At 53.3% G+C, this 20,857-nt stretch overlaps 10 protein-coding genes across 10 annotated transcripts; 8 read left to right on the forward strand and 2 right to left on the reverse strand.

The window, feature by feature from the left end:
* Positions 1–603: 603 nt before the first annotated feature.
* Positions 604–1,053, forward strand: FDH1_1 (formate dehydrogenase (NAD+); the record flags this gene model as incomplete). The annotated part of the gene is made up of 3 exons (XM_046088380.1): positions 604–624; positions 745–859; positions 917–1,053. The coding sequence occupies 3 exons, from the start codon at positions 604–606 to the stop codon at positions 1,051–1,053; spliced, it is 273 nt and encodes a 90-aa protein (XP_045944350.1).
* A 168-nt stretch (positions 1,054–1,221) lies between these two features.
* Positions 1,222–2,057, forward strand: FDH1_2 (formate dehydrogenase (NAD+); the record flags this gene model as incomplete). Its single annotated transcript, XM_046088381.1, has 2 exons — positions 1,222–1,771; positions 1,840–2,057. The coding sequence occupies 2 exons, from the start codon at positions 1,222–1,224 to the stop codon at positions 2,055–2,057; spliced, it is 768 nt and encodes a 255-aa protein (XP_045944351.1).
* Positions 2,058–2,624: 567 nt separating this feature from the next.
* Positions 2,625–3,200, forward strand: LDX57_006665 (S-(hydroxymethyl)glutathione synthase; the record flags this gene model as incomplete). Its single annotated transcript, XM_046088382.1, has 1 exon — positions 2,625–3,200. The coding sequence occupies one exon, from the start codon at positions 2,625–2,627 to the stop codon at positions 3,198–3,200; it is 576 nt and encodes a 191-aa protein (XP_045944352.1).
* Positions 3,201–4,214: 1,014 nt separating this feature from the next.
* On the forward strand, positions 4,215–5,496 carry LDX57_006666 (glycoside hydrolase 5 family protein; the record flags this gene model as incomplete). The annotated part of the gene is made up of 3 exons (XM_046088383.1): positions 4,215–4,944; positions 5,007–5,135; positions 5,198–5,496. 3 exons carry the CDS (start codon positions 4,215–4,217, stop codon positions 5,494–5,496), a joined length of 1,158 nt encoding a protein of 385 aa, XP_045944353.1.
* A 275-nt stretch (positions 5,497–5,771) lies between these two features.
* Positions 5,772–7,090, forward strand: LDX57_006667 (uncharacterized protein; the record flags this gene model as incomplete). Its single annotated transcript, XM_046088384.1, has 2 exons — positions 5,772–6,478; positions 6,556–7,090. The coding sequence occupies 2 exons, from the start codon at positions 5,772–5,774 to the stop codon at positions 7,088–7,090; spliced, it is 1,242 nt and encodes a 413-aa protein (XP_045944354.1).
* A 1,335-nt stretch (positions 7,091–8,425) lies between these two features.
* LDX57_006668 (proline permease PrnB) lies at positions 8,426–10,072 on the reverse strand (the record flags this gene model as incomplete). The annotated part of the gene is made up of 1 exon (XM_046088385.1): positions 8,426–10,072. One exon carries the CDS (start codon positions 10,070–10,072, stop codon positions 8,426–8,428), a length of 1,647 nt encoding a protein of 548 aa, XP_045944355.1.
* A 1,969-nt stretch (positions 10,073–12,041) lies between these two features.
* On the forward strand, positions 12,042–12,729 carry LDX57_006669 (uncharacterized protein). The gene has a single exon (XM_046088386.1). The coding sequence runs from the start codon at positions 12,076–12,078 to the stop codon at positions 12,277–12,279; it is 204 nt and encodes a 67-aa protein (XP_045944356.1). The 5' UTR covers positions 12,042–12,075; the 3' UTR covers positions 12,280–12,729.
* A 49-nt stretch (positions 12,730–12,778) lies between these two features.
* Positions 12,779–17,030, forward strand: LDX57_006670 (uncharacterized protein; the record flags this gene model as incomplete). The annotated part of the gene is made up of 3 exons (XM_046088387.1): positions 12,779–13,607; positions 13,656–13,810; positions 13,860–17,030. 3 exons carry the CDS (start codon positions 12,779–12,781, stop codon positions 17,028–17,030), a joined length of 4,155 nt encoding a protein of 1,384 aa, XP_045944357.1.
* A 159-nt stretch (positions 17,031–17,189) lies between these two features.
* Positions 17,190–19,493, reverse strand: LDX57_006671 (uncharacterized protein; the record flags this gene model as incomplete). The annotated part of the gene is made up of 1 exon (XM_046088388.1): positions 17,190–19,493. One exon carries the CDS (start codon positions 19,491–19,493, stop codon positions 17,190–17,192), a length of 2,304 nt encoding a protein of 767 aa, XP_045944358.1.
* Positions 19,494–20,137: 644 nt separating this feature from the next.
* LDX57_006672 (uncharacterized protein) lies at positions 20,138–20,616 on the forward strand (the record flags this gene model as incomplete). Its single annotated transcript, XM_046088389.1, has 3 exons — positions 20,138–20,167; positions 20,226–20,292; positions 20,354–20,616. The coding sequence occupies 3 exons, from the start codon at positions 20,138–20,140 to the stop codon at positions 20,614–20,616; spliced, it is 360 nt and encodes a 119-aa protein (XP_045944359.1).
* Between the last annotated feature and the right edge of the window lie 241 nt (positions 20,617–20,857).

Here is a 20,857-nt window from a genome sequence, read left to right on the forward strand (position 1 = left end):
TATTCAGTGTTAAGAAATTGGTCTGGTCACTCATCTTGTGGAAGACAAACCGGATGACCCCGTTCTTGCTACAATGCTCATTCGGTTGTGATATCTATATCTGATGGTGACCGCACTGGATGTAATAGAAGCAATTTTGACAATGTTTCTAAGATGTTCAATGAACCAGTCGAGGTTTGAAATGCAATCCACAGATAGGTAACTTGGATAAGTGATAGACAGCGGTATCGGCATAGTTGCAGAGAAAGACTACGGAGGGACGGACCGGGTGGCCGGGCCCACCTGATCGGAAGGGCTCCCGATCACTGGATCTGACGGCCAGCATCCATCGCGATAACAGCTCCGGACTAATTCTTCTACACGGTCCGTCTCTCTGACTCGCAGCTTTGCTTTCCCCTCACCCCTCACCAGCTTGGCATCGACGTAAGGAATTTTTTCCTCTTCGGTTCGTGCATCTCCTCACACGGGTTGACTTGTCAATTGGGGCGAAGGTATAAAGCCTAGCATATACAACATGCTCCACGGTCGACTTTCGTTTCCCCTCTTTTTGCTCTCCTGTCTGATCACCTAGTATCGTTATCGATTGATTTGCGTGGTTTAGAGATGGCTACGACTGCTGGAAAGGTATTCATCACCTACATATGCTCGATTTCGTCTATTTGCTAACCATACTAGACCATCACTTGCAAGGTGCGACATTCTCTAGTATACACCCGCATACGTTGACGCTAAACAAAACCTCAGGCCGCGATTGCCTGGGCGGCCGAACAGCCGCTCTCAGTGGAGGACGTGGAGGTCGCCGCACCAAGGGCCCATGAAGTGCGCATCAAAGTCCTCCACACGGGTGTTTGTCATACCGGTAAGATGCCCGGTCGAGTCCTGTCCCGCAGATGAAATAGTGACACCACACCCGAAGACGCATACACCCTCTCCGGCAAGGATCCCGAAGGTGCGTTTCCCGTGGTGCTCGGCCACGAAGGCGCCGGTATCGTCGAATCCGTCGGTCCAGACGTGACCAATGTCAAAGTGGGCGACCACGTCATCGCGCTTTAGTAGGTTTTCTCTTTTCCTTTTCTCCTCCTCCGTCGCCTCAGACCGGACCGAACTAACCAGCCCCCGTCCCCCTGATTCAGCACCCCAGAATGTAAACAGTGCAAGTTCTGCAAATCTGGCAAAACCAACCTCTGCGGACAGATCCGCGCCACGCAAGGACGCGGCGTGATGCCCGACGGGACGTCTCGGTTCCGGGCCCGCGGCAAAGACCTCCTCCATTTCATGGGCTGCTCGACCTTCTCGCAGTATACCGTTGTGGCGGATATTTCGGTGGTCGCGTACACGCCTGCGTGTCCCACCGACCGGGCATGTCTTCTCGGATGCGGGATCACGACGGGATACGGCGCTGCGACGGTGACGGCCAAGGTGGAGGAGGGGTCGAGCGTGGCGGTGTTCGGGGCCGGATGCGTGGGCCTGTCTGTGATACAGGGTGCGGTGAAGAATAAAGCGGGCATGATTATTGCCGTGGATTTGAATGATGATAAGGCGCCGTGGGCGTATAAGTTCGGGGCGACGCATTTTGTCAATCCCGCGAAGTTGGGCCGCAAGAATATCACGGAGAAGTTGATTGATATGACGGACGGAGGATGCGATTACACGTTTGACTGCACCGGCAATGTCAGCGTGATGCGGGCGGCGCTGGAAGCGTGCCATAAGGGCTGGGGCGAGAGTATTGTCATTGGGGTTGCGGCGGCGGGTCAGGAGATTAGCACTCGACGTGAGTCCCCCTTTTCTTCTTTTCAGTCTATGGGAATCGTGCAATTGACTAACGACGAACATGAACAGCCTTCCAACTAGTGACCGGTCGCCAATGGAAAGGATGCGCATTCGGGGGCGTGAAAGGACGGACACAACTTCCGGGACTGGTGGCGGATTATCTGAACGGGGATCTCAAGGTGGACGAGTTCATCACGCACCGCGAGACCCTTAGCAACATCAACGCGGCATTCGAGCAGATGAAGCAGGGGGATTGCGTGCGGTGCGTGGTGGATACTACATTGTAAAAGTGTCGAGTAGATGTAGATGTATGCAGATAGAGCGGATGATTAATGACCAGAACTATACCGAGAATCAGTCCATATTCAGTAATCATGCATGTACTGTACACCATATTCTAGACCACGGTATAGATTATACCATATCTTCAGATAAGACGAGAAAACCCTCATAGTCACACCATGCACACAGTACTCCAAACGCCATCAATCCAACCTGTCGGACGCCTCCCCGAAGCAGGTAAACGATCCATCCCGGAAGCGATATACCAGTCGAGTAATCGCGTCCCGACGGCATTGCGACATTCGTGGAGAATCCATCACCAGGGTGGAGATTCCCCGCGTGAGGGGATGCACTGGTAGGACTAGCCAGGAGATGAGGGGTTTAGTCTGGGGATAAGAGATTAAGATCGCGATTGTGGATTCTGGTTATATAAGTAACTGGCCCCATCCGTCCTCTCATCTATCCCATATTCTACCCTATACTAAATTATATCTCTACTATCTACCGTGCTACACCACCGTCCTCCAATTCTCCCCTCTACAACAACACAAAAACCTCCAGCTACCACCAAAATGGCCCCCTCCCTGCACCCCCTCATCGACAACGGCCTCAAAAAAGGCACCCCCGATTTCCCCGGCGGCTCTCTCCACTGCAAATGCGCCTCCGACCGCGTCACCGTCAAAGTCGCCAGCAACGTCGCCCACAACCACGCCTGCGGCTGTTCCAAATGCTGGAAGCCGTCCGGCGCCCTGTTCTCCATCGTCGGCGTCGTGCCCCGCGAAGCCGTCTCGGTGACCTCGAACGCCCACAAACTGGCCATCCTGGACCCGGAGGCCGCGATCCAGCGCTACGCGTGCACCGGCTGCGGGGTGCACTTGTTCGGGCGCATCGAGAAGGAGCATCCGTTCAAGGGGTTGGATTTCGTGCATGCGGAGCTTTCGGATGAGCAGGGGTGGCAGGAACCGCAGTTTGCGGGGTTCGTGAGCTCGATTATTGAGCAGGGGTTTAATCCTAATGGGATGGATGAGGTTCGGGGCAGGTTTAAGAGTGTTGGGCTCGAGACGTATGATGCGTTGTCGCCGCCGTTGATGGATTTGATTGCGACGTTTACGGCGAAGAAGGCTGGGAAGTTGCCGGCTCATCTCTAGGTTCTTTTTTTGGTCGAGTCGGTTTGAGGTTTGGGTGGTGATGGTGTTTTCTCTGGTTTGAAACAATAAATGAGTGAGTCGACTGGTGGGGTTGTATTATGAGGTTTTTTGGCGATGGGTTGGTTGGCGGGTTGTATGTATCTAGGCGTTTGATGGTGGTTGTGATTTTGAGATGATGAGATGAGATGGTGATGATGACGATAGAGATGTACTTGGAAGAAATCAAGACAAGACTTGCCTGATTCAGGCGGAAATGATCATGTTTGCATGTGTTGCTGTAGATGAGTGAATGGTCTAGACGTGGGGAATTGGGTGATGAGACTTGCTAGCAGATAGCAGTTGATCACCAGTGTTATTCGAGAGCCTATAGAGAACAATTTGTTAACAGTGTTATTCCAGAGTCTAGGAAATAGAATGTTCGCTACTTGGATTATTCAATGTGAAGCGTTATCATGTCCTTGTCACATGTGGGAAGTATTGGTGCAAGCATAGACGAATAAACTCTAGAGACGGCATGACATTCGCCTATCATACCATCCAAAGCATTCCCATATCACCATCTACCGCATAATCATTGCATTCTACTCAGTCAATCCAGACTGAACAATACCCGTCTTCCGTCCATTCGAAACACTCACCTGAATCAGCTCCACCACTCGGAGTTTCAGCCTAGCGGCCATTCCCCATCCAGCACGGACAAAACCGCTGCAGAAGCAGGTTAATTAATCGCCCTGACGATCGCCCTCCCTTCTGGACCCGGAGATGATCCAATTCTGTCCCGTCCGGCACTCCGCGCCCAAGACGTCTGCTAGAAGCAGAAATTACTCAATCTAATACGGAGGCTTGTCCATCAGGCCATTCTGCGTTAGTAGATCTCGGAGAAGGGTATAGCTAGGTCGCTATGGAGTACTCTGTACTTGGGTTGAGGCATAAATATAAAGTCCCGTGGTCCAGCATGACTCCCTCCGTCTATTCCGTAGCAGGTTTCACGCAACTCTCTTTCACTCTCTCGATATGAAGCTCTCACACTCCTTCGTCACCCTGGCCGGCCTGGTGTCGGCCCAATTGGCCACGGCTCTTCCCCAGGCCTCCTCGTCCAGCGTCGCACCGTCCCCATCCGCTACTCCCGGCGCCTTTGCATCCACTTCCGGCCTGCAGTTCACCATTGACGGCGAGACGGGCTACTTCGCAGGATCTAACTCGTACTGGATCGGATTCCTGACCAACGACGATGACGTGGACCTAGTGTTTTCGCACATGAAAGAATCCGGCCTCAAGGTCCTACGGGTGTGGGGGTTCAACGACGTGAACGAGGAGCCACAGGCCGGCACCGTGTGGTACCAGAAGCACGCCGACGGCAAATCAACGATCAACACGGGCGCGGACGGCCTGGAGCGCCTGGACGTGGTGGTCGCGTCCGCGGAGAAGCACGGCATCAAGCTGATCATCAACTTTGTGAATTTCTGGGACGATTACGGCGGCATCAGCGCGTATCTGAAGGCGTACGGCGGAGGGTCGGACAAGGCCAACTTCTACGCCAGCGAGGAGATGCAGAAGGCGTACCGCGCGTACATCGAGGCCGTGGTGTCACGGTACTCTGATTCCGCGGCTGTCTTCGCCTGGGAGTTGGCCAATGAGCCTCGCTGCCAGGGTTGCAATACCACCGTGCTGTATGACTGGATCGAGAGCACGAGCAAGTATATCAAGTCTTTGGATTCGCAGCATATGGTCTGCATTGGTGATGGTGCGTTGATCTCTTGATATCTTCCTATTTGTTGACCCGGTCGAAGACACTGACTCCAGCAGAGGGATTTGGGCTCGACGTCCAGTCGGACGGTAGCTACCCCTACCAGTACTCGGAGGGATCCGACTTTGCGAAGAATCTGGCCATCCCGACCATCGACTTTGGCACCTTCCACCTGTACCCGGATAGCTGTAAGCCTGTCCTCCCTTTCCGACCCAATCGTATAGAGTCACCGGCTGATAAGTTGATGTAGGGGGTGTGTCCAACCCATGGGGCAACGGCTGGGTTAGCTCGCACGGAGCGGCGTGCAAGGCGGCCGGAAAGCCGTGTCTGTTTGAGGAGTATGGTGTCACGTCGAACCACTGCAGTCTGGAGAAGCCGTGGCAGCAGACGGCGTTGAACACGACGGCCGTGTCGGGCGATCTGTACTGGCAGTATGGCGACACGCTTAGCTCGGGTCAGTCGCCGGACGACGGCAACACGATCTACTATGGATCGGACGAGTTTAAGTGCTTGGTCACGGATCACGTGGCAGCGATTGGGCGGCTTTAAGTTATCGGAGGAGTACTCCGTAGTGACCTCTGTGCCTGAGTTACTACTTGTAGATATATAGTAGCCTAGGAGGTAGTGTGAGTGTACCAAGTTGGGGACAAAGTTGGGGGCCAAAGGATCCGTTTCAGCCTGGCGCATTTCCCTTCTTGTCTAGTAACATCTGACAGGCAGCACATCTCCTTTTATCGTCATCTCTCCTTTTCACTTACTTCCTGTTTCTCCTACCAGTATTCTTACATTCTTACCAGATAACACATCTACAATATCAAATCATCATGGGAAAACCGCCCCAACCCATCCCCGGAGACGGAGACGACCTCCCCCCTCCCAGCTACGAACAAGCCATCATCCAACCCTCCTCCTCCGCCGCCAGCAACAGCTACTACCAATCCCCCATCCTCGCCCCTCCCATCCCCTCCGAACAGCCCTACCTCAGCATCAACGCCAACACTCGCGCCGCCAACCAAGTAACCCTCGACCCCGACCTCAGCGCCGACCCTTCGGCCCTCCACGCGCTCGTCGCCCGCCAGGCCGACGTCCCTGCTCGTCCGGTCCTCACCATCCGCGGCACCCACACCGTGACGCGCTCCGAGAACCACGGGCGGAAACACCGCAGTCGCAACGTCACGGACTTTGACTTTAAGGTTGACCTCTCGCCGTATGTGGTGGGGTCGGGGCCGCAGGGGGATCGGGATGAGGATGGATGGCATGAGTTGAAGGTTGTCGGGGATGGGGATGGTGTGAAGCGGTATCGCGGGGGTGTGTTTCCGTCCAGACGCTGGAAGGGACATGGGTGTTGCGGGAAGAAGAAGCGGGGAGCGATCCGGTTGGGTGGTCAGGGGGACGGAGACGAGGAGAATGTTGGTTTGGTGAGAGGGTCGGAGGAGGGTCGAGGAGACGTCGAGGAGGGACTGGGACGGGGGAGTCCCGGGTTGATCGGTTGGTGTCATCGATTCTGCGAGGATCCTGCGCCGGTGAAATCGTATGTTTTTCCTACTTTGCTTCTCAGGACTTACCTGGATACCTGGACGAGGACTAACGGGTTGCTACCGTCAACAGATTCACCTTCGAACGTTCCGTCTCCGGCCTGGACTCAGACATCATCCGATCGGCGCTGAAATCGCACCTCCGCGCGCTCAACTACCGCGGCAAAGTCGAAGTGTCGACCGCCGTCGCCAACCGCTCGTTCACCGTGTACTCGCCGCACTGGATCAACCGGGCGCGCAACAACCCGTGGATCTTCTACGGCTGTCTCCTGCTGCAGCTGTGGATCCTCACATGGCCGGTGCTGTGGTTGCTGGAGCGCAAATACCGCGTCGTGGAGTCGGAGTGGCGGTTCTCGCGCCCGTCGGGGGCCAACAATAAGACGTTCGCGCAGGGACGCAGCGAGGCCGAGGTCGCGAAGGATGTCGCGCCTGTGGTGACCCAGGCGGCGTGGGAGCGGCGACGCGCGGGGAATATCCTGACGGCCGAGGAGGTGGATACGTTGCGACGGTTGGAATTGGAGGGACGCCAGAGGGGAGGACGAGTCATGGTGGTCAACTTTGGGGATATGGGCGAGTGGGGGAATAATCATCACACGTTTGCTGGATGATTTGTTTATTCATACAGTTCTTGTCTTTTCCTCGCTGTTTGCAGCATAGTATTCTTTTCCTGTTTGTCAGAATGAGAACCCCATCTACAATAGTTTACAACCCTCTTCTGAAATCTCAGTACTCTTGAATATGCAGACTCTAAATCTACAGTAGAAATCACACTCTTCCCAAACATCCGTGTAGTTGCCTGTACAGTAGAAGACGACGGCGCAGAAGTACGGAGTGCGCATAACCGGCAAAATCCACAAACCCAGGACTTAGACCCCTGACCGAAAACCCAGACCGCCCACCTTCCCCTCCCAACCTCGAAAACCTCCCTCGCACACACCCCCTAAGCAAACAACTCCCAAATTGACCCATCCCCCCCCTTCTGGTCCCCCGAATCCCGATAATCCAAAAAGAAAACACAGATCCAAATCCCTGTCAACGACAATTTCTCCACTGCGCCATTGTTTTTTGTAAATGAAATTGTTTGCTTGATGGCGGCAGACGCGAAAGAAAAAAAAAAAAAAAAAAACACACCCCTGTCCGTAGAAATCCTGTTATGCTGCATGCTGTACTCCGTACACTTCCCTCCCAGATATTAATGGCCAGGCGAGAGGTGTGGGTTTAGGGTTTGAGGGCTGGTTAGGTATGGGATTTGGTTTCCTGTCTGCGGACGGAGTACGTCAATGGCGTACTCGGTGTATGTAGGTGGTTGGATTGTTTGATGGATGCATGGGTTGCCTAATTTGCCTTCACCGTACTCCGTACGGAGTCTACTAGTGTGGCTGCCTGGTTTGCTTGATTGCCGATTGACTAGGGGATTCTTCTGTACGATGGCTTACCTTTGGAGGGAGGGGTAGGTAGTCTGGGTCTAGTTTGGGCGTTTATTGACTCTTTTTTTTGTTTGTTTGCTATTATGCATGATGCTAGGATTGTGGGATGGTTAGTCCCGGGTCTAGTCTTGGGATTTTTTATTTGCTTTTTTTTTTGTGTTTGTTTGCTATTGTGGGGTTACTATCTATCTACTGTACTTTTTTTTTTCACGTCGAAGGTATGGATTGAATTTATATTTAAATTAGATTTTCTGGGGATACCTATAGTGTCCGATACTATGACTACCAGTACCAGGTACAGTAGTGCACGGTGTAGGTGACTAGCTGGATACTCATTCTCCGATTTCTCCCGATCATCATACACAAGCTAGTTAGGTACTCATGAAGCTCATCCCTACGTATGAAGGAGCCAGTACCTAACTACAATAACAAAGCACAAATAGCCCACCCGCAAAAAAAAGAAAAACCCACCCACAAAACAGAACGAGACATATCACACCGAAAAAGGAAAAAGGATCACTCCACCAACACCATCACCTTCTTCCACCACGTATCCCTCACCCGAGGCGGTTTCTCAGCCGCCACGATCTCCGCCAATCCCGTATGCAGATCAACATCTGCCGGTCTCCATGCCCACGGATCAGACCAGAACACTGCCCGATGACCCAGGTACAGGACCAAGAAGGCTGGGATGCCGATATACGCGGTAAAAAAGGTACTGGCGGACCACTCGGACGGAAAGAAACAGGTGAACCCGTTGATCAGGGCGAGGAATAATGACCCCGCCAGACCGATGTACATGCCGTAGGGTTGCAGGGTCGAGGAGTACGGTTTCTCGACCCCCTGGGTGGCGATGGCGCGGTTGAACCGGAAGTAGACGATGGCGCAGCAGATCCAGGAGATGAAACCGGAGGTGTTGGTGAAGTTGATGAGCCAGTTGAAGACGGTGTTCGAGCCGTTGGAGACGGCGAGGTAGGAGAGGAGGGAGAAGAGGGAGGAAATGAAGACGGCGAGGTAGGGGACGCCGGAGCGGTTACAGGATTTGAAGATGGAGGGGGCGTTGCCGGAGACGGCGAGGGAGTAGAGGGACCGCGAGGACATGTAAAGGAAGGAGTTGCCCGCGGACCAGGCGGAGGTGAGGATGGCTGCGTTGACGATGGAGTCGAGGACGGGGATGCCCGCGTTGGCGATGGCGACGACGAACGGCGACGAGGACGCGTCGGTGCCGGAGCCGTTGATGATGGCGTCAGCGCGCGAGGAGCAGATGACGCCGATGGCCAACGCGCCGAGGATGTAGAAGAAGACGAGGCGGTAGATGTAGCGGCGCGCGGCGACGGGGACGTTGCGTCGGGGGGATTCCATCTCGCCGCCGCTGATGATGATGAGTTCTGGCGCGAAGATGAAGGCGATGGCGCTCTTGACGATGCATTGGAGGAGACCGACGAAGCGGCCGGCGTCGCCTGCGACCAAATAGGTGTTCATGGCCCCGGATTCCTTCCAGTAGTGGAAGCCGAGGCGCTGGCGGTTGGGTCCGCCGCCCCAGAAGAGGATGAAGGAGAGCAGCAGCAGGCCGATCAGCGTGATGATCTTGATGCCCGAGAACCAGAACTCGGTCTCGCCGTAGAAGCGCACGGGGAGGAAGTTGAGCAACACGATGACCACCAGCATGATGCTGATCCAGACGGCCAGGTGCACGCCAGAGTTCCAGTATTCAATGACCATGGAGGCCGCGACGATCTCGTACGGCACCAGAATCCCCAACGAGTACCAGTATAGATAGCCCATGGCGAAGCCGAGGCTGCGCGAGACGTAACGGAAGCCGTGGTAGGACATGGTGCCGCCGTGCACGGGGAGGTATGCGCCGATTTCCGCGATGCCGGTGACGAGCGCGTAGACGAGGGCCGAGATGAAGATGTAGCCCAGCAGCAGCGACAGCGGACCGCCGATGTTCAACGCCTGGCCCGATCCCACGAAGAGACCGGTGCCGATGGTGCCACCAAGCGCCATCAGCTGCACGTGGCGGTTCTTTAGCCCTCGCTGGGTTACTTTGTATCGCTCGTCCAGCAGGTCGGCCTCGACCATGGCCTTCATGGTGCCGGACTTGACCTCGCCGGGAGGGTCGACGGGGTAGGGGGTCTCGGCGATGGGTTTTTCGGCGGCCATGATCAATAGACTGAGGAATTGATCGTTAGAGAAATCGACGAAAGTGAAGGAGAGACGAAGGGGAACGGAGCGTTATAAGCGAGTCGGATTACGGTCGCATTCTCCAAGATCAGATAAGGCCGCCAGGAACTCCCGCACGGTCTGGTTGGACAGCCAAGCATGGCGACGATAAGACGACACGGGAGCGCCACGGCGTCGTTGGTCTCGAGGATAGATGTGGTTGGCGATGGTTGGAATTGATTCTCTGGTGAAATGGAGAGAATGTATGAGAGTGCAACTCAAGCGTTACTCTATACAGCATGGTCCGTCGACCAGGTGACTCTCGTGCCCTAACGGCCTTGCCTGCGACAGGAGCCTAACTACCGATCCTCCAGACTTATCACGCTGATCCTCGTATCGCCAGCCCATCAGAAACCACCGTCTACCGGTCCGGCCACCGGTCCGGAGCCCTGACAGGCTTATCGCAAGCGAGCAGCTCGCTTAGAGATATCATCCTATCTTGCAAATAGGAACGGGATCTTGAAGCCTTATTGTATCAGCTCATTGCCGGGAAAGGATAACATCTGCGACCGGGACTCACCTCCGGCTTGTATCCGGTGCATTGACCTTGGCAATAGAGGCAGACGACAGGATGAGGCATGAATGACGGGAAGGCAGGATAGATCCGTGGATGAGACTTGAGAGCTGCCAGATTCCACATTCCACGTTTCTGGATCTCTCCGGATTCTCCCGCTTCTCCACACGGAATCCCCCGTTGCTCCACCACTTTATTCGCACCATTCTGTTGTCAGGTTGATTCGCTGGAAATGAACTCCGTGTTGTTAGTTTCAGTTGGGTTAATTCCTGAGTCCTCGTACTTTTGTCGTTTCAATGGGCAGTTGACATGTTAACTTCCTGCCGATCGTCTTCTCTTTTCGATCCTTTGAGCGTCTCAATCCTAGCAACTGACAAACAAAGTCTAGGGAGGATATAATTAAACCACCCAAAGCACGGGACAGCCATCAATATTTGGCAAGTCCTCACGAATGTACAGGTCATATCCACCACCAGAGAAACAAGAAGAGTGAAGATCTAGAAGAAGAGGGAAAAAGCAAAATCCATAGTTGATAGATAACAAGTCAATAGAGAAGGAAGCAAACATGCAGGCGTGTGATGTATGCATTATCCAACCCCTGTTATAACTGATGGCGTAATTTCTTAAGCAAACATGCAGACGCCTGAGTATAGTTCTCGTATGTAAGTAGCACTCCGTACTTGACCCTCTGGATTTGGGAAACCCAGCCCGAGGGCCCAGTGCTCAGCTCTCGTCAGATTCGGCGCTTGCATTGTTTCCCTGTTTCCACAAAACCTGATTCCTCAGAGATCAACGCAGCGCCTAGAAGAACCCCTCGGTCAGCCTGTAAAACATTGAACACCCTCGAGAACAAAGTACGGAACAAGCGGTGTGGTCTGTCAATCCCTGTTTGTTTGCTCGATGTGAATGCGCAAGACCCGCAGTGCCCCGGTGTTTGCTCGGAAGCCCGGAGGGGCATGATCCGTCTAGGATATGGTCAATGCCAATAGAAGATCCTCAATCAGTCTTCTGTACGGAGTAGGTGGAGAGGAGCTGTCCTGTAGTCTTTGGGATAGAGGCTGATGACGGGTGTCAGCATGGCACATGTATGCTCTAACAATGTCACAGAGGCTAGATCCTGCAGTCGACGGAGTCTAACGCTCCACTTCGGAGGAAATGTTGACGATCTATCCAACTCAATTGGGGGATCAAGTTGCCGGACCAATTAGGCAAGTGTGACTCGAGATAGTGCTCCGTACTAACGTGAACAAGGCCAGGGTGGAGAGGGGCCAAAGAGAGAAGATCCACCGTTGCCGTGGATCATACCTTCGATCACGGGACGGTGCCTCTCTCAGTTCGGTCTTCTTTTAGGCCGCAGAAATAACCGTCCGAATTACCCTTTCCCACCATCCTCTTCCTCCATTTCCACTCTCTTTGAAATCATACCATAATGGCGATTGGAATGGCCCTCCAACTGAAGACCCTTCTACGCTTGAATTACCCCGCCCTCGCTGCCCACTTCATCGATTTCATCGGCAACCACCCTTCCGTTGAGCACGTAAACACCGTCAACACCCAGTTGCTGGACCTGATCCACAGCGAGTCCTTGCCATCGGATGCCTACAAAATATGGCTGCCGATTGCATTGAAATAATCCCCGCAACTGCTATCTACCGCTCTGCACGACCCGGTTTCCCATAACGTTCGAGCGGTCGGTATCCAGCAGGTCGCCCGCTTTTCACGCACGTCCACTTGGAGGTCGAGTGTGGGACACCTTGGGCGGTGCAGAAGGACTCAGAGATATCATCGGGGGCCTGTCTATTGCTGACACAGCAAACCTGCTGCATGCCATTGCGAAAAGCGTGCACCGACAGGACGATGAGTTGCCAGTTCATGTTGATCAGCTGGTCCATCTCCTTCAGCAAGACAAAGCATCTCGGCCGCTCTGGCACCACTTGGACACGCTTTTACCGTTATGCAGCTCGTCGTTCCTGGCGGAAGTGTTGTCTTCCTTTCCAGAAGTGCGGTTGACGCCTAAGCTGCTGGACAGGATTGCCCTGCGCCATCCAGCTTTGTTGCGACGTATTGCTACGGGCGATGTCACAGTGCCAAGCTACGTACAGAAGAGTGTAGCGAAGAACTGCGTGAGAGCCATGATCTGCTCTTCTGTGCCATACACACCTGTGCATTACCAGCCCGATACATTGGACACATTGCCGGGTATTGAATTTGCTTTGGACCTGCTCTACAAAATGCATGAGGATGCGTCGAGGAGGCTGAAACCGTCCCAAATCAACGCATACATTCATGAAACACTCCGCCATGTCTGCCAGCAAAAGGCTTCCTTCCAACAGATCTTTCGTTTGATTGACCGGACCCTGCCGATCATAGCCATTGAAAATTTCAATGATCTTACTCAGCTCTTGCTCACGGAGTTGATCCGTTACTGGTCGATTGCCCATTTTGGCACAGCTAGTGAGACAGAATCTCCCACGAAAAGGTTACTCCATCGGGCTCATCCATCACGGCCCTCGGCGGATGATAGAGAAAGGTTGGAGGCTTTGTTGGTTCACGTGATAAGATTCCGGTGTCCAGTGCAGGTATCGCACATTGGTCGCAGCCCATCACTGTTTGAGCCCATACAAACAGTCTTGGAAGGGACCGCAGCGGAAGTGCGATGGCCGCTCATCAAGCTATTCTGTCGCCATTCCCAAGAGCTTGAGATAGACCTGGACCTTCCTCCGTCCGAAAGAGAACGGAGGTTCCTTGCCTTCTGGCCCCACAGCATCTTGAATCTTCTGCCAGCAACCGACATCAGGCAGCTCTTCGACAGAGTGCCACTACTGCATGGCTATACCGAGTATCTACCTGTACTTGATGGAGAAGGAAACCTGCTGTCATGGCCTGCTCAATGTCAGCTGAAGGCTCGATGCGAGGCCACCGTGGCGAGGACGGATGATGATTTCCCAGCGACAAAAGCCGGTAGGTTCATCTCATAACTTGTCCCACCCGCGTTTCTAACGAGAACAGGGATTTTCTGGATGACACAACGAGCAGAGAACGACAAAGACCCTGCAATGAGGTCATTCTGGGCGAACCAAGCTGTAGAAACTGCGCTGGTCAGCACATCATTGGCAATTTTCAACCAAGTTATGCAATGGTCCACACGGTTCATACGGGACAGTGTATGCTGCCCATTCCACTTTCAAAGTTGTCTCGCTAAAATAGCTACAGATCGTATTCCCTGAGTTGGTCCAGTCTTACATACTCGGCTCTGAATCATCTAAACTGCTGGGATGTGTTGAATCAAGCTCGACGGGTGGACCCACAACACTGGCTGCGTTACAACGAACACAACAAGCCGACGACAACCTAATGCGCATACTCGCCATTTTGACGAAAGCATCCAAGGAGCCACTGGACCATACACGAATCACTGGTGGCATAATGACGTTCCTCGAAAGCGTAGTGGCGAATAGAATGAGATCATTGCGTATGCACCAAAAGCAGTTTGCCGCAAGCGAGGTCGATCTCGCCGTCATGATGTTAGGTCCGTTGATCGAAAATCTCCTCCGATATGACGAAGAAGGACATGAACTCAACTGGTGGGTGGAAGGGCGTCCGATGCTGTCGGGGCTGGACATTCAACGCTTCAATTCCCCAACATTTCTTTCGTTCATGGATCAGTTGATCCAACGCCGTGATAAGCTCTGGGCTTCGAAGGAGATGGAAGGAATGTTCGATGACGAAGAAATGTCCGATGATGAAGCGCCTGACGATAAGCCTCAAAAGGGATCTCCAATGGGTCTCGCTGTGCAGGATCTTATCCCGTCATATTTGGTACCATTTGCTGTGGAAAGGCCAGATTCGATCCCATATGCTGCGGCCAAAGTCAATGACGTCCTCTTTGGTCCAGTTGAGGTGTTGATGCGGCCTGTTATAGATCCCGAAGATGTAGATGATCTGAAGGTGGATGATCTTGAGGATCTCATACGCTCATTTGTCTGTCGTTGCAGCCGCAAGTACCGGTATGAGCGACTTATGCGTGTCTGGAAGCACTACGCGACCGTTCTCGCACCGCATCCACTGCACTTGACCATATTCCGACACTGGCTGGCTGGATTTGCCAGTGAATGGGGCTGGGGGAAGGCCAGCCGGATGATCGACTCCACTTCAATGCCAGAAACGTGCTATCTAGATCAACCTCTGGAAAAAGGCGCGATGAAGTGGGAACCCTTCGGTCTTGCAGGACAGAAGGACGATGAAATTGCTCTTCTGACCGTTCTTTTCTGTCGAATGTATGGGAAAATGCCATCCACCAATGTCGTCATGAAGCAAGTGGATGAAGACTTTGGCCCTGAGCGAATGTGGTCACCCGATTATTCCAAGCACGTTTCGCAAACTCTCGGCATAAGAGGCTGCGACGCTGCTGTTCTTTCGGCCTTGCTTTTCCTCGGAAACTTCACTAAGGAACCAATTCTGTCCGAGGCTTTCCCAAGATCAGAGGCTGCACGATGGCCCCCGATCGCTCTCGGCAGCCGGTTTCTCTCACTCGCAAACACGGACGTTCCAGGCGCAATGGGCAGCGCAATCCAAGCCATCAGTGATGGAATCACATTCGTTCCAACTCATGTACTACGCCGCTTGACAATGTCCTTGTTAGACAACCTATCACCAGATTTGGGCTCAGAATATTCAATATTCTTGGAGTGTGTTGTGGAGCTCACTAAGCTGTTTCCCTCGACGGATCAGCCAGAGATGGGGATTGACGTTATCCTGCGCATCATTGAGGACTTCCCCGATGATTCAACGTACCATCACCACTTGAGACTGATCAGCCTGGGAAAGGCTCTTCATCCGGACAAGGCAGTACGTCTGGTACAGTCATTAGTAGACGTTGTCTGCGAAAGGCTAAGCAGTCCGTTTGCACTTGTGAAAATAACGACCGTCAAGATGGTGGCTCAACTTGTCGCAGCCGCCGATTTTATCCCAACTGGACGAAGCCTGTCTATCCTGCAATCAATTCATGGCGCGTCGTCCCGATTTGACGTGCAAACCGAAGTGATCTCATCGATGTTGTCTCTTCTCGAGCGAGATTCTGAAAAGGCTGATAATTCGTTTTTATTTCTCCAAAAGCTCGGTCTTTCGACTGTCAGGACCAGCGAAACAAGCCAAAGCTCGGAACCGACCAGGGAAGAACTAGAGAGAGAGCTCCCTGACATCTCCGGACTTTGCTCTCAACGGAACCTCGAGCTCTTCACACGCACTGCATTCCACAAGTTGCCCGAAAACCACCGCAGCCGCTACGTCCAGGAAATCCTGCTACCGATGGTTGACGAATCCATTACTCATCACGAAAGGTGGATGAAACAGTTTCTTTTTCACTTTGGGGTATTAGGGCTAGGTTCCGGAATCGAGTTTGGCCCTTTTATTCCCGACGCAGTTGACTTCGTGCTCAACATCTGGCACGACTATCTTCCTGCATCTTTTCTACTCACCCATCGATCATCTGTCCTAGCATACACCACGAACCCTGTATTTGAAGAAATAAATGACCACATCTTCAGGTCCGCGAGAGCTCATTCTCTACAATATGCCTCCGCAATACAGCACTGGAACGTGGTTCTCGGCTACCACCGCAGGGCCAACCCATTCCACCACCTGAACTCCCTCCTCATGCGGGACTTGCAGCCCGCCCTGCCGGGGGAGACAGGAATCAACGACATAGACATCTGTTTGGAATACCAGAACCGCATGGGTATGCTCGCCCAAAGGCCCGTCAGATTCGACACGGTCTTTGGTGATCGCATCGTATCCCATGAGACCGTCATTCAGGGCCTGAAAAACATACGGAAAGCGCGTGAGAACACATCCCGAAGCCCAGAGAATCAACTGGAACATTACCAGTTATTTCACGATCTGCTGCGTGACATCTGGTATGTTATTGAGGACCTGAGGAGAGATGAGAATAACCATTCTCTAAATTCAAGACTTCCGTCCGCTATATACTCGCAGACAAAGCTTATCCCCTCGCCCCATTACAATCCTCTCAATTCAAACCCGCTGAACGCGTTTGCAGACAATGTGGCCAATCTTATCGATCAATGTAGTGATCCCGTGACCGTGTTCGATTCTCACTATATCGACGACATGATGGAGCAAGTGGAAGGGGATTTGATTCTGCCTCTTGCGTTGAAGATGGGTGAACGGATGGATGTCGACAGTATCGAGATGCAGACCTCTCTGACAGCGAGGGTTGTGGCGAAGTTGCTGTCAAAGGTGAAAAGGAATGATATTCGAGCGGACGCGAGGGTGGAAAATATGTTGCAGGACTGGAAGGAGAGTGAAAATGAATTCGTGAGCCGGACGGCGTGGGAAATTGATGGTTACTTTGCAACCTTGTGATTTTCGTTCTTTCGGGCTTCGATTCTTTCGGTACAGTCAGTCACTTCTTTTCTTTCGGTACTTCAAATCTTTCGGCATATTAAACATTATCTATCTACGTTCATTGACACACGTATATGAATCACAATTTACATCCTCTCCTACTATACAAGCAGATGACTACCGCACAACAAAAAACCCCCTCCCTTCAACCCCCCGATCCCTGATCTCCGCCGCCGTAGACCTCACCCCGATCCAATGCAAGGGCACATTTTCAACCATCTTCTGCCCCTTCGCCACAGCCCCTTGAACTCCCCCTCGAGTCTTCTCCATCCACGTCCCGTTATTATATCCTCCAGGACCAGGACCAGGACCAGACCTAACCCCATCCCCATTGCTAAGGCTAGGTATGCCATCTGGACCCCAAGCCGGATGATCTAGGATGTTTTGTGCATATGTCGCGTCGCAGGCTTCAGCTAACAGGGTCGCTTCGGTGGCTTGTTCGCGGGCTATGAGGAGGTCTTTTTCGGTGTTTGCGGTGGGAGGGGGAAGGTTTTGGCGGAGGAAGCCGAGGATAAGGATTTGTAATTTGGATTGTTGTTGGGGTGGTGGTGTTGAAATAGAGGTAGAGGTTTGTGTCTGGGTTGGTGCTTGGGGCGTATAGGTTTGGAGCTGGGTTTGTGGGTGTGAAAGAGGTGGCGATGGTGGGTGATCGTATTCAACGTCCAACAGACGAAGAGAAACGGTTTTGCGGAGGGTCTGGGAGATGTTGACGCGGGTTTGGAGGGTAGGGTCGAGGGACTGAATTGAGATGATGGCTTGGGACCATTGCTGAGGATGGTTCTGAATCTTGGAATCGAGGAACCGGGCCCAGCCGAAGAAGATACCTTGAAGATGATCGGTGATGGAATCGGGGACTTTGGAGAGAGAGTATCGGTCGTCGGTTGTTTCTGCCGACGATAAAGGGGGGGATGGGGATGAAGTGCCTCGGGCTTTGAAGTCCATCGGAAACGGGGCCTGGGGACCTAAATCGAGTGATTCGGTAGGCTGGAACTGTCCCTGCAGTTGTGCGTTCGCAGTTTCTGGCGCCCCTTTGATCATGCCGGCGACGTGGTTTCCGACGCCGCTGACGGTGATGGCCTTTTCGGCGGCGTACTTCTTGATCGGGTTTGGGGAGTAGGTGTCGACTTTTGACTGGATGACTGCGGCAGCGGGCCCGATGACTCTGTTGGCTGTGGCCTGGGCGTAGAGACCGAGGACCATGGCGCCCATTTCCAGTGGCAGAGTGCTGAGACTCGCGCCGCGGACGGAGCTTGGGCTGAGCGAGGTTGAAAGGACACGAAAGACGGGACTCCCGCAGAGGACCTTCTTCTTGGGCCCGCAGAGCACGAGCTGGAAATATCCGTCCCCCGCTTCGGCAGGGATGCGGGCGACGACGGTCTCGCGGAGGACATGGGAGCGAAGTTTATTGGAGGTGTTCTTGCGACGAAATTTGTCGATGTCGCGCTGCCAGGCGCGTTCGTCGGCTGGGGGCACCTGGTCGGCGTGCAGGGCCAGGGTGGGGGTCACGTTGATCCAGTCGTCGTTGAGACGGAGGAGGGCCTTGGTGCGCATGCCGGTCTTGCCGGTCCAGCCTTTGCTTTGGAGCCAGAGGGTTCGGTCGGGGGGAAGGGGGGCATCGGAGAAAATGGAGAGCGTGACGGAAGTGGTGCTGCCGCGGTAGAAGACGATGCCGTGGGAGTGCCGGAGGATGGTGTAGTGTTTGGTTGATTCGGTGGGGTGGGCGATAAGGCCGCCGAGGAAATGGCGCGCTTCGCCGTAGGCTTTTTGAACGGCGGAAGGCTCGGATGTCGCAGATGTGGCTGAACGGGGTGGTGTGCTTGATGGAAGGACATCGGTGGCAGCGCGTTGGACAGGTGGGTTGGAGGGATTGGGTGTGAGAGTCTCAGGATTGGGGTATCGAGGCAGCGTTTGAGCGGAGACGGTGGAGGTTAATGGCGGACGGAGGTTGTTTGAAGACTTGGAGGAGCAGAGCACGGGTTGGGTTGGATACTGAGAATGCATGTGAGAGGGACCACTTGATGTCGATGGTCGATAGGAACTATCAGAAACATTGGGGGCTCTAAGGTCGGGAATGCTGGGGTATCTTGGTGGCGTTTGCGGGCTGTAGGCAGGCGTTAACGGGGGTTGGAGGTTGTGTGCAGTTGAGGGACGAATATCGACAGTGCTGGGATATCGCGGCAGAGAATGATTCGATCCAGGGGTCAACGACGGAGGAAGGTTTCTCGAAGGAGACGGAGTGCGCAACTGAGGCTGGCTTGGATATCGAGGGAGAGGTCGCGCGGAAGTCGTTGGTGACGCATGGATGTGATGGCCGTTATATTCAGGGGGTGGAGTGGGGACGGACGTCACACCACGTGTAACACCAGAATCATCGTAAGGAACTGGGGCAGGAATTGGCTTTCGCCTAATGCCCGACGCCATGACGAAGCCTAAATGACCGGGATCATGACAGAAAAGTATCCCAAGTGGAGGATGAAGTGGTTGACAGGAGCGAATTGGCCAATGGGCAGCGAAGGCAGGCCGAACTCCGGTCGATCCTCCGCAGTCACCTGACCACTGATAAGATAAGATATGATGTGAGCCTGAGGCAACAGGCCATTTTGATGTGACATTCTCACTTCATTCTAGACCCAGAAAGAGAGTCTTCTCCAGAGATCTTACAATGAGAGAGTTGTCGTCCCTGGAGGTGAAAAAAGCCACTGGCTGAACAATAGGACAAGTCACTTCTACCGACATCCGCATGGCAGGACATTCCAACTATAAGAAGTGATTAACAGCAACCAGTGAAGGACATGAGAGCGACTAATCAACCATAGCAGGACGTGCGTTGACCAAGATTTCCACGGAAACCCAGTGGAGAAACGGCAGGCCCACCCACCTACATCTATCTTCCAACCCCCACTTTCTCATCATCTCTTACCCTCTCTCCGTCCACTGTCCCATCATCTCAGCGTACTCCGCCACAAACTTGCTCTTACTCCATCTCTTGGGCAATCTTGCTATCTCCTACTCCCACTCCACTAACTCTTTACAATCTTTAATCTATTTTCTGGAAAGCTGCAAAGATGCGCTGGACTCAAGAAAACGAGCAGATTGTACGGACAAGCTCCCTCCCACCCATCACATGAAAACACATACTGATACAATCTACAGCTGCTGAGAACCATCTTCGCTACTCAGGACATTCACCTCAACCTTGACGAGATTGCTGAGGCCTGGCGTAAGTCTTCCTCTTCCTCTACCTTCCATCGCCATGCTAACTAATATCTCGCACTTCCCAGCCGGCGATGAGAAGCCCACTCCGAAGGCTCTGAGCGAGCAGTTGCACAAGTACAGAAAGAACGGAAACGGGACCAACAAGGTCACTTTCAGCGGAGCCAAGCGCAAGGCAGATGACTCTGGTCCCGTTACCCCTCGCAAGAAGGCCAGCCCGAAGAAGGCATCCCCTAAGAAGGCAACCCCTAAGAAAGGTGGAAAGGAGGCTCAGGGCGATGCTGCTGAGGATGGCATGGTTATGAAGGAGAGCGAGGACGGATATGCTTAGTTTTTTCGGACTGGGCAGGGAACTTGGTTTCGAATGTTTTGCTTTCTGGGATTCTGGGAATGCTGTGAGGAGGGCTGAGTCTTGAGCTGGTTTTGGCACCTGGCCGGTGATGTTCAATTTGACACTCACCTGGTACAATTCATGAGGTTGCTATTTTTTCGAATGAGCCTTGCTTAGGAAATAATTTACTGTTGTTTCTTTCCATCTTCTGGTTGGCATTCAATACCCTCTCGGGTTCTGA

The sequence above is a fragment of the Aspergillus melleus genome (assembly GCF_016097325.1).
Source record: "Aspergillus melleus strain CBS 546.65 chromosome Unknown contig3, whole genome shotgun sequence".
Taxonomy (NCBI): Eukaryota; Fungi; Ascomycota; class Eurotiomycetes; order Eurotiales; family Aspergillaceae; genus Aspergillus; species Aspergillus melleus.